General features: G+C 37.1%; 2 protein-coding genes across 2 annotated transcripts in view; both read left to right on the top strand.

The window, feature by feature from the left end:
* Nucleotides 1-353: 353 nt before the first annotated feature.
* Nucleotides 354-1,247, top strand: LOC150079869 (uncharacterized). Its single transcript, XM_090383263.1, has one exon. The coding sequence runs from the start codon at nucleotides 354-356 to the stop codon at nucleotides 1,245-1,247; it is 894 nt and encodes a 297-aa protein (XP_090239389.1).
* A 359-nt stretch (nucleotides 1,248-1,606) lies between these two features.
* The window catches only part of LOC150079870 (2',5'-phosphodiesterase 12-like), a 28,340-nt gene continuing 14,513 nt past the window's right edge, over nucleotides 1,607-15,433 (top strand). The window contains exons 1-3 of the mRNA XM_090383264.1: nucleotides 1,607-2,328; nucleotides 4,896-5,047; nucleotides 9,575-9,737. Coding sequence (XP_090239390.1) covers nucleotides 1,607-2,328; nucleotides 4,896-5,047; nucleotides 9,575-9,737 — 1,037 coding nt within the window. The remainder of the gene's footprint in view (nucleotides 2,329-4,895; nucleotides 5,048-9,574; nucleotides 9,738-15,433) is intronic.

Here is a 15,433-nt window from a genome sequence, read left to right on the forward strand (position 1 = left end):
GTTTTACATGTATATGGTACTGGCAAAATACGAAATTAGGGATTGTATGAAATGTCCAAGTATTCTATAAAATGTAAAAAAAATCCTAGGCAAAACATCACATAAAACTTAGAAATGGCACGTAATGAGACCAAGGTCAAGTGACGTACTGCTCTCCCTCTCGAGAGTTCTCTGATTGGCTGATTATTAGACATGCGTAATTTCCCTCATTTGCTAGTTCGTTTGCGATTTTAGTGAAAAGTTCGTCTGTTTTTGCTTGCCGTCGACATCTTTGTGCTGTTGCCGTGAATTTTTCTTTGTTTCCCTTTTGTTCGTTCGCTGGTTCAACCCCAATGGAGCGAGTGACTGCGAAAATGCTGTATGGTTTGGAAAAGGAGGGATGCAAGGCTATAATTGATTGGTGCATGATGATGAAATTGATAGCGTCCGAATATAAGTGTTTTCAGTGCGGAAGTAAGATGATCTTGGCCGAGCGCAAGGATCGTTCGGATGGTTTTGAGTGGGTGTGTAGAAAGAAAGGGGCCAAACCTCACCATGTTAAAAGGTCTGTACGAAAGGGGTCTTGGTTCTCTGAGAGTAGGTTAAGCATGATTGAAATTCTCCTTCTCACTCGTTTTTGGGTTGGGAAGGTACCCTGTGAATATGCAATGAATGAGTTGGGTGTGAGTTCCGCGACTGTGAGTGACTGGAGGAGATTTTGTCGGGAGGTGTGTGTCGATCTGTGTGTGAAAGAAAGTTGCATGATTGGGGGTGAGGGTGTTATTGTTGAGATTGACGAGAAGAAGTTTGGTAAGAGGAAGTATAATCGAGGTAAAAGAGTGAATGGGAAATGGGTGATTGGTGGGATTGAACGAAGCTCGGTAAGGTGTTTTTTCAGGGTCGTTGAAAATAGGAGTAAAGAAGTGCTCCTAGACATCATTAAGACTTCCATTTTGCCCGGTACTACTGTAGTATTGGATTGCTGGCAGTCTTATGATTGCCTAGGTGACGAAGAGTTTAAGCATCTCGCCGAAAACCACTCACTTCACTTCAGCGATCCTGAAACTGGAGATAACACCAACAGTATTGAGGGTACATGGAGCGCTATTAAACGGCAACTGTCATCGAAACCAATCAATGATCAGTTTGACTCCTACCTCGCAGAATATATGTGGAGGCGTAGTCATTCCGACAGCAGCGACTTGATGATGTCTTTCCTCAATGCCGTTGCAGAAATATACAAACCGGCATGCGAGGACAGTGGTTGAGGCCATCCCACTGATCAAGTGAGTGTTTTTGGTAAAAATTCAGCGACGGGTGCACCCTCCAAAATAGCTGCGATAAGAAGAGGGGGGGACAGAGATAGACGGAACTGAATCTGTCGTTTTTCTATATGACGTCATTTGACTAGCCAATTGCTACTTATCATTGGGGGGGGGGGGGCACCACGTGCTCGATGTAAATCTAGTAGGTGTTGCTGCAAAGAACTGATAACTTAGGGCTTTTGGAATGGTTTTACAATTCCATAAATTTTATAATCACACTTGATTTGGCAAAGAAAATAACTGGTTACACCATGTTGTTTCAGTGGCTGGTTTGAAAGGACATCCTTTTTTGTATAACGGTGATGGCTACTCCCGTCAGAGAAAAAGCAAGTGTTATCTTTTTAGATAAAGGCTGTATGGACCTTTCATTTAGATATTGTTTTTCAGAGAAACCATTGAAATTCCAACCACCAGTTTCCAGTGACTTGTCAAGTTTGTTTACCCGCATAGTTGCATCAATAAATCAAAAGAAAAATAATTTAGAAGTGAAAATAAAACAAGAAATTGACTTGACTGTGAAAGATATCTCTCTTTCCTCCAAAGGTGAAATTTTTCCTCTGGACAAGAAGAATAAGGATGCATGGGAAGATGGAGCAATACTTAGAGTAAGGGACATGATATATGAAGTCTGCATTAACCTCCCAACTGTAAAATCAATAGTGCTGCCGGATTATGTCATGGCTGGATTCCTGGTTTGGCCAAAGGTTAGTTTCCAATTTGCCAATAAAGAAGAATGTCAATTTTTGTGGCATAAATCGTTAATGAAAAGTGATGCTGAAGACACAGAAGTTGAGAGTACTTTAAGAACATCGGAATCGGATTGGGTGGAATCAGGTAGTAAATATTTTTTTGAGCCATTAGAGGAAGACATAGGGAGAAGATTAAAAGTTACATGCACCCCTGCATTAAAAGATAAAAGTGGTTTTAAAGTTGAAAGTTTGCCAGTCACTGTGAAAGAAGGACCGGGTGTTTGTCCTTTTGAAGAAAGGCACCGGCATACAGAAGATTTAACAGATAATAACAGGTACCGAGAAATAAGATAAGTTGAAAACTAAAATGTATATATTTTTTTTATGTTGTATGAGGCTGATTATTTTCAAAAGTGTAATTGTAAAATCTGGGCTCCCTGCTATTACAGCAAGTCTGTTATTCCCAATTAGTTGTTGAGTTCGTAACAGTTGCTTGCTGGATGGTGTGTAATAGTTTTGCTAGTGGATGTCTTAAGTAAGAGTGAAAACAGCACTTAATTATGAAACAAATCAAGCTTTCTTTTTTTTTTTTGTATGCCTGAGATCAGTTTTGCATGTGTAAAACATACTTTGTGCAATGTTTTTCACTATTTAGGTGTTTTTTCTGTAGTGTATTTGGTAAACTTTCACTTTTCCAAATTTCAACTACTTTAAAATATTTAATTCATTTACTTTTAAATAAATTAAATTGATATAATTAGCATTTTAAATTTGAATATTATAAGTTAGTGTTGGAAAAATGGTGCAAGCTTATGAAAAACTCATCTCATATGCCCATTCTTCTAATAATTTGTCCTACCTAAGTAACTAATTCCAATCTAAGCTTATTCCAATAATTAATTACTTTCTGACCAAATGCAAATTGCCATACTATTATTTTGTAATAATCCTTTTCCAATTTAAATGTATACTTCATGTGTATATTTAATTAACTTCACCCTTTTAGAGCCTTAAACACTTCAGTTAGATTTTCACACACAGATGCCTAGTTTTGAGGTGCTGCAATTTACAGAACCCATCTTTTTATTTGTTAAGAATGCCCTTTTGTGTCCCCAACCAGTATTGTTTCATCTTTGTCATTTTTGATTTTTATGAAATTTATGTGATTTAAAATTTCTGTAATTAAGTTAATGAATCATAAGAACTTTTCTGGACTTTGAAGAAACCATGCCTCTTTTTATTATTATTATTAGCCATATGGTGCAAGGAAGCCTGAGGCTTATGCTGCACCAGCCAAAAAAAAAAAAATTTCTGAATGAGAGAGAGAGAGAGAGATATCCAGCTCATGTACTTCTTCAAATTTATTATCTCTGTACATTAAAAAGTTATCCTCCTAGTGATATTTATTCGAGCCAATGGGAGAAGAGGACGAGGCAATTATGTCACTACAAATGCAATTAATTATTGACAATTTTGACAACTGCCTACATAACGTTCACCATCTCGTTCACGTGCATCATTTGATTCCATTGTAATGTTTTTTGTGTATTTGCAAAATAGTTTAGTATTTTATAAATATTTGTATAGTTTGTATATATTTTAGTTAAATTGAAAAAGGATTTTGTGTAAAAATTTCCATTCAGAGACAAGAGAGTGATTGTTTGTTAAACTTCTGCCTAGTGTTGTGGAAGTGAGTAGTTTGAATAAATAATAAAAAGATTTGGACAAATTACTAGGAAGGAATTAACAAAATAAGTGGGTAAAAGATGCTGTATAACTTCTTCCTTGCATCATTTTGTCAGTACTAATAGTGATACTAAATACTAGATTATCTTTATACTATGCATGTTGCTACAGGTAATATAGGGTGGCCACTGAAAGACTGAAGGGTTTGAAAAAGTCATAACTTGTTCATTTTTAATCTTTTTTATTCTCTTTTTTTACAGGTTATAGAGCATCCCTTGGAGATTAAAATGGCTACATATGGTGTCCAGCAACGAGTAAAACTCGTTGGGTTTTTCTATTCCAGTGAAAGATCAATTATTGAAACTCAGAGAAAATACTGGCAACATTTTAAAGTCCTCCTAGCGATAACATGATTCGGAACCTAATCGCCAGGTTTGAAAGAACTGGATCAGTCAGCGATCTTCCGGGAAGAGATCCTAAGCGCACTGACACGAGCGGTGGAAGCTGTATGGCAGTGTCGTTGAGGATCCATCTGCCTCTACCCGTCGTCGCTCTGCTCAACTAGGCATCGGCAGAACATCACTTCAGAAGATTCTGAAAGAGTGGTCAGTCTTTCAGTGGCCATATTTTAATCTCCAAGGGATGCTCTATAACCTGTAAAAAAAGAAAATAAAAAAGATTAAAAATGAACAAGTTATGACTTTTTCAAACTCTTCAGTCTTTCAGTGGCCACCCTATATTAGCATAATAAAAATTTCTTGGTGAATAATCAGAACCAGATCAGTTCACTTAGCAATTCAGAAGTAATTTTTAAATCCACTTTGAACTTTGCTGTCCAAAATATTCTTTAATTGTATTTCAGCCTTCATGGCTACTGCAGTGAATAGTATCGCTGTCCCTTTACACCACGTGGAAATGGCTTGGATTTGATTCCTGTCACTGGCCAAAGTTTGTCCAGGATTAGAGGAGCCTATATGGACTATTTACTGAGTTGTACATTTGGTCCAGTTCTGGAGGAGTAAGGATCCAACCCAATAAAAACTTTGTAAGATCACAACTCAATGTGTTTTACAAGTTTTTGAATATGCAAAGGTTTACAAAGTGAAACTATTTTTGAATTATTCTGTATTTGAAGTGTAATAATATTTATCTTGTGACATTTGCATTTCAAGTTTTCATATTGATTCAAATGTAATAAAACTTTATTTTATTTCAGCATAAGGTGTATCAGTTATAATGTCCTGTCAGACTCAAACCGCAGTCGTACTGATGACTCAAATCGCAGTCGTAAGCCTCTGTTCCCCTATTGTCCAAAACATGCGCGTAAATATGACTATTGGAAACAGTTAATTCTGAAAGAAATTTTAGGTAAACTTGAAAATATATCAGATATGAACCTTTGCAACCAGTTATGGTGAAAGTTATTATATTAATAAATTATGAGGTCGATAGTATTATCCTGTGATTTTAATCATAGAGATTAATAATTTTAACCCATCATTAAAATTCATTGTTCTGTGGGGATAATTTGGATCCAGTGAAGAAAACCATAAAGATCAAGTGAAAAGCATTTTCTTCTTGAAAGATAATGCGAGTTGCAGCTGAACAATTTGAGTGCTTTTCGGATAAAAATGATCCAAACAGTAAATAGAGTAAATACAGTAGAAACTTGATTATCCAGATTAAACAGGGATTTAAGATGTCCGTATAATTAAAATTCCTTATAATTGAACTAAGAAAAAAATGATTTTATATGTAATTTTAATACATATGTTTTATTAAAAATATTTAAACTACATAATAAAATAAATAATATAATATATATGTACATAAAGAATATTTGAAGGACCAATATTTTCCAACTTTTCATCTTCTTGGTCCTGTTTCTCTACTTCCGTGTTTGACAAGGACTCAATTTCATCATCGTTCAAAATTTACGATACAGGATTGTAAAAATCACATTGCACTGATATCTCCTTCATTGCGTTCTCTGCATATTGAAATTTCTTTTAATGTTTCCAAGACATTCTTTTATAATGTTCTCACTGTCATCAAAACCTCCCAATGGCCTTTTGAAGATTTTGTTCCATGGTTTTTTCAGTGTGTCACATCTGTAGAATTCCAACCACTAACTTGTAGCAAGTTAGTGGTTGGAATTCAAGTAATAATAATATTTTCCTTTCTTTACCATTCAATTTTTGATATTCTTTCATTACTGGAATAAACATTTTTTAATACTATTCTTTGAAAGTTTCACCATTCATCCATGCTTTTTTTTTTTTTTCTGATGATCATGCATAACTGGGAGACTTCTTATTTTTGAAGCATCTAGGATTTTTCGACTTCCCAATAAGAAACAACAGCAATTGGTGTTCGCCAGTTGGATTGACACACCATTATGGTTACAAGTTCTTTGCTTGATTTATACCCTGGTGCAGTACTCTCATAGCATGAAGATGGTCTGTTGGGGAGTGCCTTCCAGTTTAAACCAGCCTCATCAGCATTTTAAGTTGTCTTTGTTGTATCCTTCTTCCTTCAATGAATAAACAACTTCAATGTTTCTATAAGAGTGTTTGCTGAAGATATGTTGACAGAAATTTTCTTCATGCCAGAATTTGCTTTGAAATTTGGTTCTCATTTAATTTAGTGGTAAAAAGAGTATTGCTTTTTTCATATTATAAAGGACCAAGATATCAGCTGTCCAGAAGATCAATTTTGAATAAACTGCATGTAAACAGTCTCTTCACCTTCATTTCAAGCTTTTCTCTTAACTAAGTGCTAAATTGCCATTCTTGTTCATCAGATGATTAGACAATTTTATAATGCTCTCACCATTTTTCTTTATGTTCGAGACTGTTGACGTGACAGTTCCATATTTCTCAGCTAAAAAACAACCCTGATTCAACTCTTTTTTTCAAGACCTCAGTTATTGCTTTTTGTCTTGTAATATTAGCACAACACATTTTCTTTTCGGTGACATATCGGTATTAAATATATGTATAATAGCAGTAAGTAAAGAGTGGACAGTGATTGGAGTAAAATGGAAAGATAAAAATAAGTATTATGGATCAGGAACACTGATCTTGTCGATCAATTTGGCCTTGGAAAGATTGTGCAAGGCTCAAGGGGTATAATTTTTTTTTTTTTAGCCTGATCTGTACTTGTTAACAGGAGAGACTGCTTCTACAGGGATGGGATACACTTAAGTAGAAAGGGTGCAAGAATATTTGCTGATGCTATCCAGGCAGTGTTAGGTGGGTCAGAAAACTGCTAGCATGGGGGAATACAAGGACTAATAGATTACCAGTAGCCACTGGCAGAGGTGAAAGTGATTCTTGCACTGCTTCTATTGGAATGAGCAGCAGCCTGGAAAAAAAGATGTAGGGTATTTCAGAGACTGCTGGGAGTCATTGCGGTACAAGTAAACACATGGGTTGTGTTAGGGTAGCTAAGAATGGGAACAGGTGCATGTATACTTGTGTGTACACCAATGCTAGGAGTATAGTTAATAAATTCGATGAATTTGAGGTATTGCTCAAAACATCAAAGGCAGATATTGTTGGGATATCAGAGACGTGGTGTCACACAGATATAAGGAATGCAGAACTGGAATTTGGGGAGTACAATATGTACAGACAGGATAGGAAGGGAGTTGGGGTTATGCTATTAGTTAAGAAACACAAAATCCAAGGAAGTGAAGCCAGTCGACATCACTGGACAGTGCAGTGTCGAGTCAGTTGGGTGTGACATAAGCATTGGGAGATCAAAATTGAGAGTAGGAGTGTGCTATAGGCCTAATGACTCTGATGAGTATAATAAGAAACTGTACAGGGAAATAGAGTGGGCCAGTAAATCAGAGAGTCTTATAATGGGGGATTTTAATTTCCCAGATATTGACTAGAATTTGTGGGTTGGTCACTTGCACACTAGCAAGGCTTTTGTGGATTTATCCATCCACTGTTGCACATGAAAGATATGTACAAACTGGAGCAATGTGGCATTAAGGGCAAGTTAATGCTATGGAAAAAGGGATGGTTAAGTGGGAGAAGACAGAGTAGTTATGGGCACTGCACTTCATGGATTACTGTCATTAGTGGTGTTCCCTAGGGTTCAGTGCTGGGCTCATTGTTGTTTTTAATATTTATCGATAATATTGATGATGGTATATCAGGCTTAATACCTAAGTTTGTATATGATACAAAGTTTGGTAGGTGTTAATGACAGTCATCAGGGTTAGCTACTGCAACAAGATCTAGAAAAATTGTATTAATGGGTCAAGAACGGGCAGTTGAAGTTTAACATTGACAAGGGCAAGATACTGCATGTGGGTAGCAGTAACCCCAAAGTAACTTATCAACTGTGCCTTTCCAAAATCATAATCAGTTACTCTAACCCCCAAATTTAATCATATTAGTTGCCTCGAGTAAGTCCTGTTTTTCCAATACCCTTTTTGTTTGTTTGCTAACAGTGAGAAAGAAGTGATTGTCCTACTGTATAAAGCAATGCACAGATTGCATCTTCAGTTTTGGCATACAGATTTGGAAGCCTCATTTTAGGAAGTATGTAGATTTGTTGGGTGCAGAGAAGAGTTATTAGTCAGGGGCACAAAAGGATACTCTTACCAAAAAAGCTTTAGTTCTGCTCAAAATTGTCGTGTCTGGAAACCAGGCATTTTTGTGCGGAGACCTGATTGAAGTGTTTAAGGATTTCAATGGGTTGGGTAAGCTAAATGTTGAGGGCATTCTTACCCTTTTTTGTATAACATGTATGCCAAAGGACATACATTTAAACTGGGAAAGGATATGAATGTGTGAAAAGTTCTCTTCAGACAGTTAATTTGGAACATTGTTTAGTCATCGAGTTTCTCACAAAAGAAGGAAATGGGCCAAAGGTCATTCATGAAAGGATGGTGGCTCTGTATGGCAACAGTGCCCCTTCAGAGTACCAGGTGAAATTCTGGTCAAAACAAATCAAGTAGGGTAGAGTCCATTGAAGATGATCCATGTCCAGTAAGGCCTGTGACAACAACCACTCCAGAAATGTGCATGCCAAGCTGTGGAAACCCTTGTGCTGAATGACAGACATTTAAAGGTGTCTCAAATCTCCAGGGAATATGCCATAACTGAGGGAACAGTTATAACCATCCTCCATGAACATTTGGGAATGACTGAGGTCAATTCAAGGTGGGTCCCCTGTGCAGAAACAATTCTGAGTTTGGTGTTATGAGGAGAATTGAGCTTTATGGAAGGGATCCTGAAATTCATCTCCAGAATTGTTATGAGTGATGAAGCATGGGTTCTTCACTGGGATCCTGAGACCAAGCAAGAATCAATGCAGTGGAAGTACAAGGGTTCTTCCCCACCCAAAAAATTTCGGACACAGCCTTCATTCAGATGGCAAGATTATGGCCACCATTTTTTGGGATGCTGTTGAAAACTTTCCATAGGTGTGCTGATTTTTCAGGACAATTCACTAGTGCATGGATCATGTGCAGTTGCTGCTGCTTTGAGAGACAGTGATTTTGCAGAACTTGCCCATCCATCTTGCAGCTCGAATCTGGCTCCCAGTGACTATTTCCTTTTTCGACACTGCAAGGAAACATACGTGGATGTTGCTTTGTGGATGATAACTGAAGTCTGCTGTTTCTGCATTCTTTGATGGACAGGACAAAGAATTTTTATTTGTCTGGTATTTCCTCATTGTCAACAAAATGGATTAAGTGTATTTGAAGTTCAGGGGAATTACATTGAAAAATAAAAAAGGATTTTTGCATCCATCTCATTTCCTTCATAGGTAGTTAATTTATTGAATGATCCTTGTATATTTAGACATGTCTCTGTGCAAAAATATATAATATATAAAGAACAATAGCATATCACTACTTTCTACTTGCAGGTTATAACGCTGATCTTATCTGTTTACAAGAAGTTGATAAGAAACTCTATGTAGATCTTTTGCCTTTATTTGAAACTAGAGATATTGTTCCTACAAGAGATTATTTAGAAGACTTTCCTGATGGACATAGTATCTGCTGTTTCTACAGAAAATCAAAATTAAGGTAATTTCTGTGCTGTATCATCAGTGTATTGCTAAAGTTTCATTTTTATTTATTTATTATTTTTTTTAACCAGAAAATGGTAAAATGTTTCCAAAAATGATTTTATTGTGGATTTTGATGTAGAAATTAAATTGAGAAACTGCTATATCTTTATGAACTAATGTACATAACTTTAGCACACGACTGTTGTCTATTGACTAAAACCTAGTATAAGACGATTTGTTAAAAGCTGTCTGTTGACTAAACACGACCCATGCTTGGTGAAAATATTGCAGGTTAGTAGAATTTGTGGTGTGGAGCACGTTTTGTTGAAAAACTGGGCTACATGATATCTCTTGATGAAGGCCGGGATCATACTTGATCATAAGTGAGCAACCTAACCTAAAAAAAAGGAAAGTAGTCTGGAAAGTAAGCATCTGCATGGTGGCATTCTGTATTGAAATGTATTAGATTTTAAAATTTTAAGTGACCTAAATGCTAATGGCATTTTTCATCTTTCTGAGATGACACACAAAAGGAAGGCATAAATTTTAAATTGAAAGAAAAAGGATGGTTGCAGATGGTATGGAAATCTGGATTCGACCTGGGAGTAATTGATTGCTGAAATAACCTTTCGTGTAGTATATGAAGTGAATAATAGTTTGAATAAATTTAAAGAAGGCTTGGGCAAATGATGAGTTTTTTTTTTTTTTCAGCTGGTGCTGTATAAACTTTGATATTTTGCAGCATGTTGCTACTAGTAATATTACTATCATCACAGGCCAGAGTCATCGTGGTGGTCACAATCTCTTCCATGTGATAGTTCCAGCTGTATTTGATGGTTATGCCATTGGGCCCATATCTTGCAGAAGTGGTTCTATGTGCATAAGAATGGGCCCTGGTCCACAACAAATAGACCTTGCAATCCCCCACTCACAAATGCTCTGAACTCAAGAGCATTCATTTGTGGGGAGAGATCAAAAAACCCATTCATTTTACAAAAAAAACTTTTAAACTTTAAAGAGACAATGTCTCAGTGGCTTTTTTTGGAGTTTTTCTTCTAATCATTCTACATACATTCAGATCAAGAATGTAATGGTGCAAGTTCATACATTATGATGATAAAAATATGATGGTTATAGAGGCAGTTCTCGCTTTGCGAGTTCCCGGGTTTACAAGTCCCCCCCCCCGGCGTCTCCGTAGCCAGGTGGGAAGGAGCAGCAGTGCGTAGCACACGCTTCTTCTTGATTAAACCGGGGTTCGAGCCCGTCACCACCAAATGCGGAGGATGCGGAAAGGTCAGGGAATGACCACCGCATGACCCGGAGCAATATGGCCTTAGTTGCTAATGCTCCTTAAAAAACCAAACAAACAACAACTCCCCCCCCCCCCAAGTATCAACAAAATTGAAAATATGAACATTAATTGCAAAAAATGAATGTTAAACATTCATGAATATCGCATTTCAAACCACGTGCATAGCTATACAATACAGTGTACCCCGCTTTACGATATTAATCCGTTACCATCATATCACGGAAATATTGTAATGTGAACCCAATAACAAATTGTTTTTTGGTAATTCGTTCCATGACCTCGGAAGTTCAAATTTTCTCTATATAACTCATTAAAAGATCATTTTTATAGTGTAAATTGGAGTTACCAATTGAAATCATTAAACGCACTACACTTTCATCATTATCATATGTTATAAGAACCAATTTTGAACGGCTATGTGATATTTTTCTGAAGCACATTTCTGGAAGTCGCAACCATAAAACAATAAAAACAACTTGCACTTTCTGGTTTATTGGGCTTTCCTGTTACTGCAAGTGATTATAAACGGGTAGTAAACTCTATGTTAATGCATTTGTGAAAATACCAATAGATGGAATTGTGTGGGTTTTTATATTATGGTGAAATGTGTTCGCCCTTTACTGAAATCTTCAATCGTATAAAAAACATAAATAAATTTTCAGAATCTTGTCTTCATTCCTTTTTTTAAGCTTCATAAACGTGTTACTCTGTGCAAATCGTGTTAGTTGCAACTTGTGTGTTCCGTTAAAAAATGCTTATGCAGCTATTGAAATTTATAAAGGAAAGATGGGCCCCTTCGTAGCCAGGTGGGAAGGAGCAGCAGCGCGTAGCACACGCTTCTTGATTAGACCAAGGTTCGAGCCCGTCACCACCAAATACGGAGGATGCGGAAAGGTCAGGGTATGACCACCGCATATCCTGGAGCAGTATGGCCTTAGTTGCTAATGCTCCTAAAAACCAAACAACAAATATAAAGCAATGATAAGATTACCTTGGAAATAAATGCCTCTTGAAGCATTTCTGAAGAAGACAACTCCTTGTGCAACAAACCAACGAGTGCCAATCCAATAATGAGTGATCAACAAGTGTGCATTTAGTCGATGATGATGAATAAACATTCTTTAACATTTGTAAGTCATAAATAATTTATTTATTATTATAATTTACTTGATTTTACAGGCTACATTTTTATTTCTTTTGTATTTTTTTTGGTAGTTGTTGGCGCATAGGCTTCTGTGGCCATAATGCACCTCCCAAGGTTTTGCAGTACTTTTATCCAAGCCCGAGGCGGGAATCGAACCCGCGACCTTTGGGTTGCCAGGCAGGCACTTTACCCACCCGGCTAGCCCGGTCAGCTAATTTCTTTGTATAAATCAATCATTGTTTAAACATAAACTAATTAGCTAACTAATTTCATTGTTGATAACGTAACCCCTATTTTTAACATTGTCTATAGGAAATAAATTCCCGCTTTACGAGTGCGTGCTAGGAACAAATTAACTTGTAAAGTCGAGAACTACCTGTACTCTCAGTAAGAATATAATGGTTAAAGCAACATCAGAAATTATGACAACTCATTTATAACATTGCAGTTAAGTCAATTAAGAAAAATCTCCATATAAATTGTGCCATTTTGTTCGCTGTGTAAGTTGATTTCTTTTTTATACAAGCACGAGCCAAAGCATTATGACCTGCAAATCGAAGCAATTGCAGGTGAACTATAGTGTGGATTGGGACACTGTATAAAAAACACCTGATATTGAGCTTCGTTAATCAGTGTTACTCTTGTTCTTCAGATGGGAAAGGCAGCGGACTTAGCAAGTTTGACAAAGGCCAAATTGTAATGGACAGACGACTGGGTCAGAGCATATCCGAGACAGCATGGGCTGGTGGGGTGCTCACTGTCAGCTGTGGTTAGTACCTACCGAAAGTGATCAGAAGAGGGGGAACCCATGAACTGCTGGCAAGGTGTTGACGACCACAGCTCATCAATGCTCGAAGTGAGCAAAGGCTCTCCAAGATGGTTGACTGTGGCGCAACTTGCCAGTAATTGGAATGCTATGATGGGAGTAATGTCACACAATACATCAAACCCTGCTGAAAATGGGGCTGTGTAGCTGCTCCAAGTGCCCATGCTAACCACAGTTCACCGGCGACAGTGCCTACAGTGGGCATGCGCGCATCGAAACTGGACCTTGAGTGAGTGGAAGAAGGTCATCTGGTCTGATGAATTGCATTTCCTGTTGTACTATGTGGATGGCCGGGTACTTGTGCATCATTTACCTGGGGAAGTGATGGTGCCTAAATGCACTATGCTATGAAAACAGCCGGTGGCAGTGGTGCCATGCTTTGAGTGATGTTCGTATCCTGGTTCCAGTCATCCATTTGCCAGACACTCTGATATCTACCACCTACTTAGCTGATTTATAGAGCTTCTTAATATATCTTTATGTAATTGACTTAATAATAATAGCAAGAAGAGGTGAGTACCGTCAATTAAGTTCTTATTGCTATTATTAAGTCTACCACCTACTTAAACATAATTGCCGACCAGGTACATCCTTTTGTGGCAACGGTCTTCCCCTCTGGCAGTGCCTTCTTTCAGTAGGATAATGCACCATGCCACACCACCCGGATTGTTCAAGACTGGTTCGCGGAACATGAGGAAGACTTTCAGGTATTGCACTGGCCTTCAAATTCCGTAGACATCAATTCTATTGAGCATCTATGGTTTCGGTTGGAACAGCAACTCCGATCTGTGCCATCTCAACCACAGACCTTACAGGAGTTAAAAGGATCTGCTGGTTACGTGTTGGTATCAGTTGTCACAAGACACATTTAGAAATCTTGTAGCGTCCATGCCTCGCTGGGTACGAGCTGTTTTGGCTGCACATGGAGGACCAACATCATATTAGGTAGGTGGTCATAATGTTTTGGCTCATCGGTGTAAGTGTAGTTTGTTTGTTAGGAGCATTAGCAACTAAGGCCATATTTCTCCGGGATATGCGGTGGTCATTCCCTGACCTTTCCGCATCCTCTGTATTTGGTGGTGACAGTAAGTGTAGTAGTTAGTCTCCCAAAAATGGTTTTATTTTGAATTCTAGTCAGTTTGCATCATTCTGTTGCAAAGATTAAGGTGTGGTTTTCACACCATGCAGTGCAGTATGAATATAATTTATCAAACTTTTAACAGTGAACACAAGTTGAAATTCAAAACAAAAAATTGAGTCATCATCACGAAGTGGGCAAAAGCAAAATAAAACATGAAACCAATATTTCTTTCAGCAAGTGCAAATTTCTTGCAATGAATCAAGGGATAATATGGTTTCAAATCTCATTTTTGAAAACTCATTAACATTAGCAGAGGTATATAATGCAAGAAAGCAAGCTTATACGGGATAAGCCAAAAAAAAAAAAAAAAAAATCCCGTTTCACCCATCCATTTGCTCCAAGAGATTGTCCACTTCTTCCTTGAATTTATTTAAGCTATCAACTTCCACAATTGCAGATGGAAATTTGTTCCAGCAATCAATATACATCTCAATCAGATCACCATGCAGGTGCCTAGGATTTTGCTTAAAATGATTGCTTACCTGGAAGGAAAGGCTGCATAATAACATTACTGGATAATGGAGTAAAAAATGTAGAAAAAGGCTTGGAACAAGAATATTTGAGATGATCATCTGTTTTATGCATTTTGTGGGATTTTGTATGGAAACCCAAGGACTGATACTAATGAGGAAGACTTGCATTTATCAGAATCGGTGCACAAAACAAATCATAGATTTAAATCACTATGATTTGGTGACAACATAATTGCATAGCAAACTTTAACAGATGGTGACATTGTTGATGAAGTGAAGAATCATATGGGTGAGCAAAATGGAAACGAGGATGTTGAACTAAAATTTCCAACTGTTAGTTAGAAGTAGCTAAGATTTTGGATCAGCTTTAGAAAACACAGGGCAGTCATAATATTATAGAAATGCAAAAATTTAATGTTGTTTGGAAAAACACTTCTGGTTGGGAAACAAAAGCAAAAAAAATATATATATATCGGATTATTTCTGTTAGATAATACAATATTATTAAATGTGAAATATACTCTATGTATATAAATTTGTTTTAAAGCATGTATGTATGTAAATAGTATGTGTAATACTTATGAAAATGAAACATTGGTGGAACTGTGGTTAATTTCAATGTAATATTAATATTTCAATCAATGAAGGGACTGCAATATTATTGCAGTCCCTTCAATGTAGCACTGTCTTTAATGACATTAAAGACAGTGTGCTACTCCAACTGGATCTAAATAAGTTGGGCAAATGGGCTGAGAAGTGGCAACTAAAGTTTAACATTGACAAATGCAAAGTACTGCATGTGGGTAGCAATAACCG

Source organism: Mastigoproctus giganteus, chromosome 10 (genome assembly GCF_048544385.1).
Source record: "Mastigoproctus giganteus isolate SK-2022 chromosome 10, ASM4854438v1, whole genome shotgun sequence".
In the NCBI taxonomy this organism is placed as follows: domain Eukaryota; kingdom Metazoa; phylum Arthropoda; class Arachnida; order Uropygi; family Thelyphonidae; genus Mastigoproctus; species Mastigoproctus giganteus.

What these genes read in the sequence shown, in the direction of transcription:
- LOC150079869 (XM_090383263.1), top strand. Translation starts at nt 354, where the DNA reads ATGCTGTATGGTTTGGAAAAGGAGGGATGCAAGGCTATAATTGATTGG.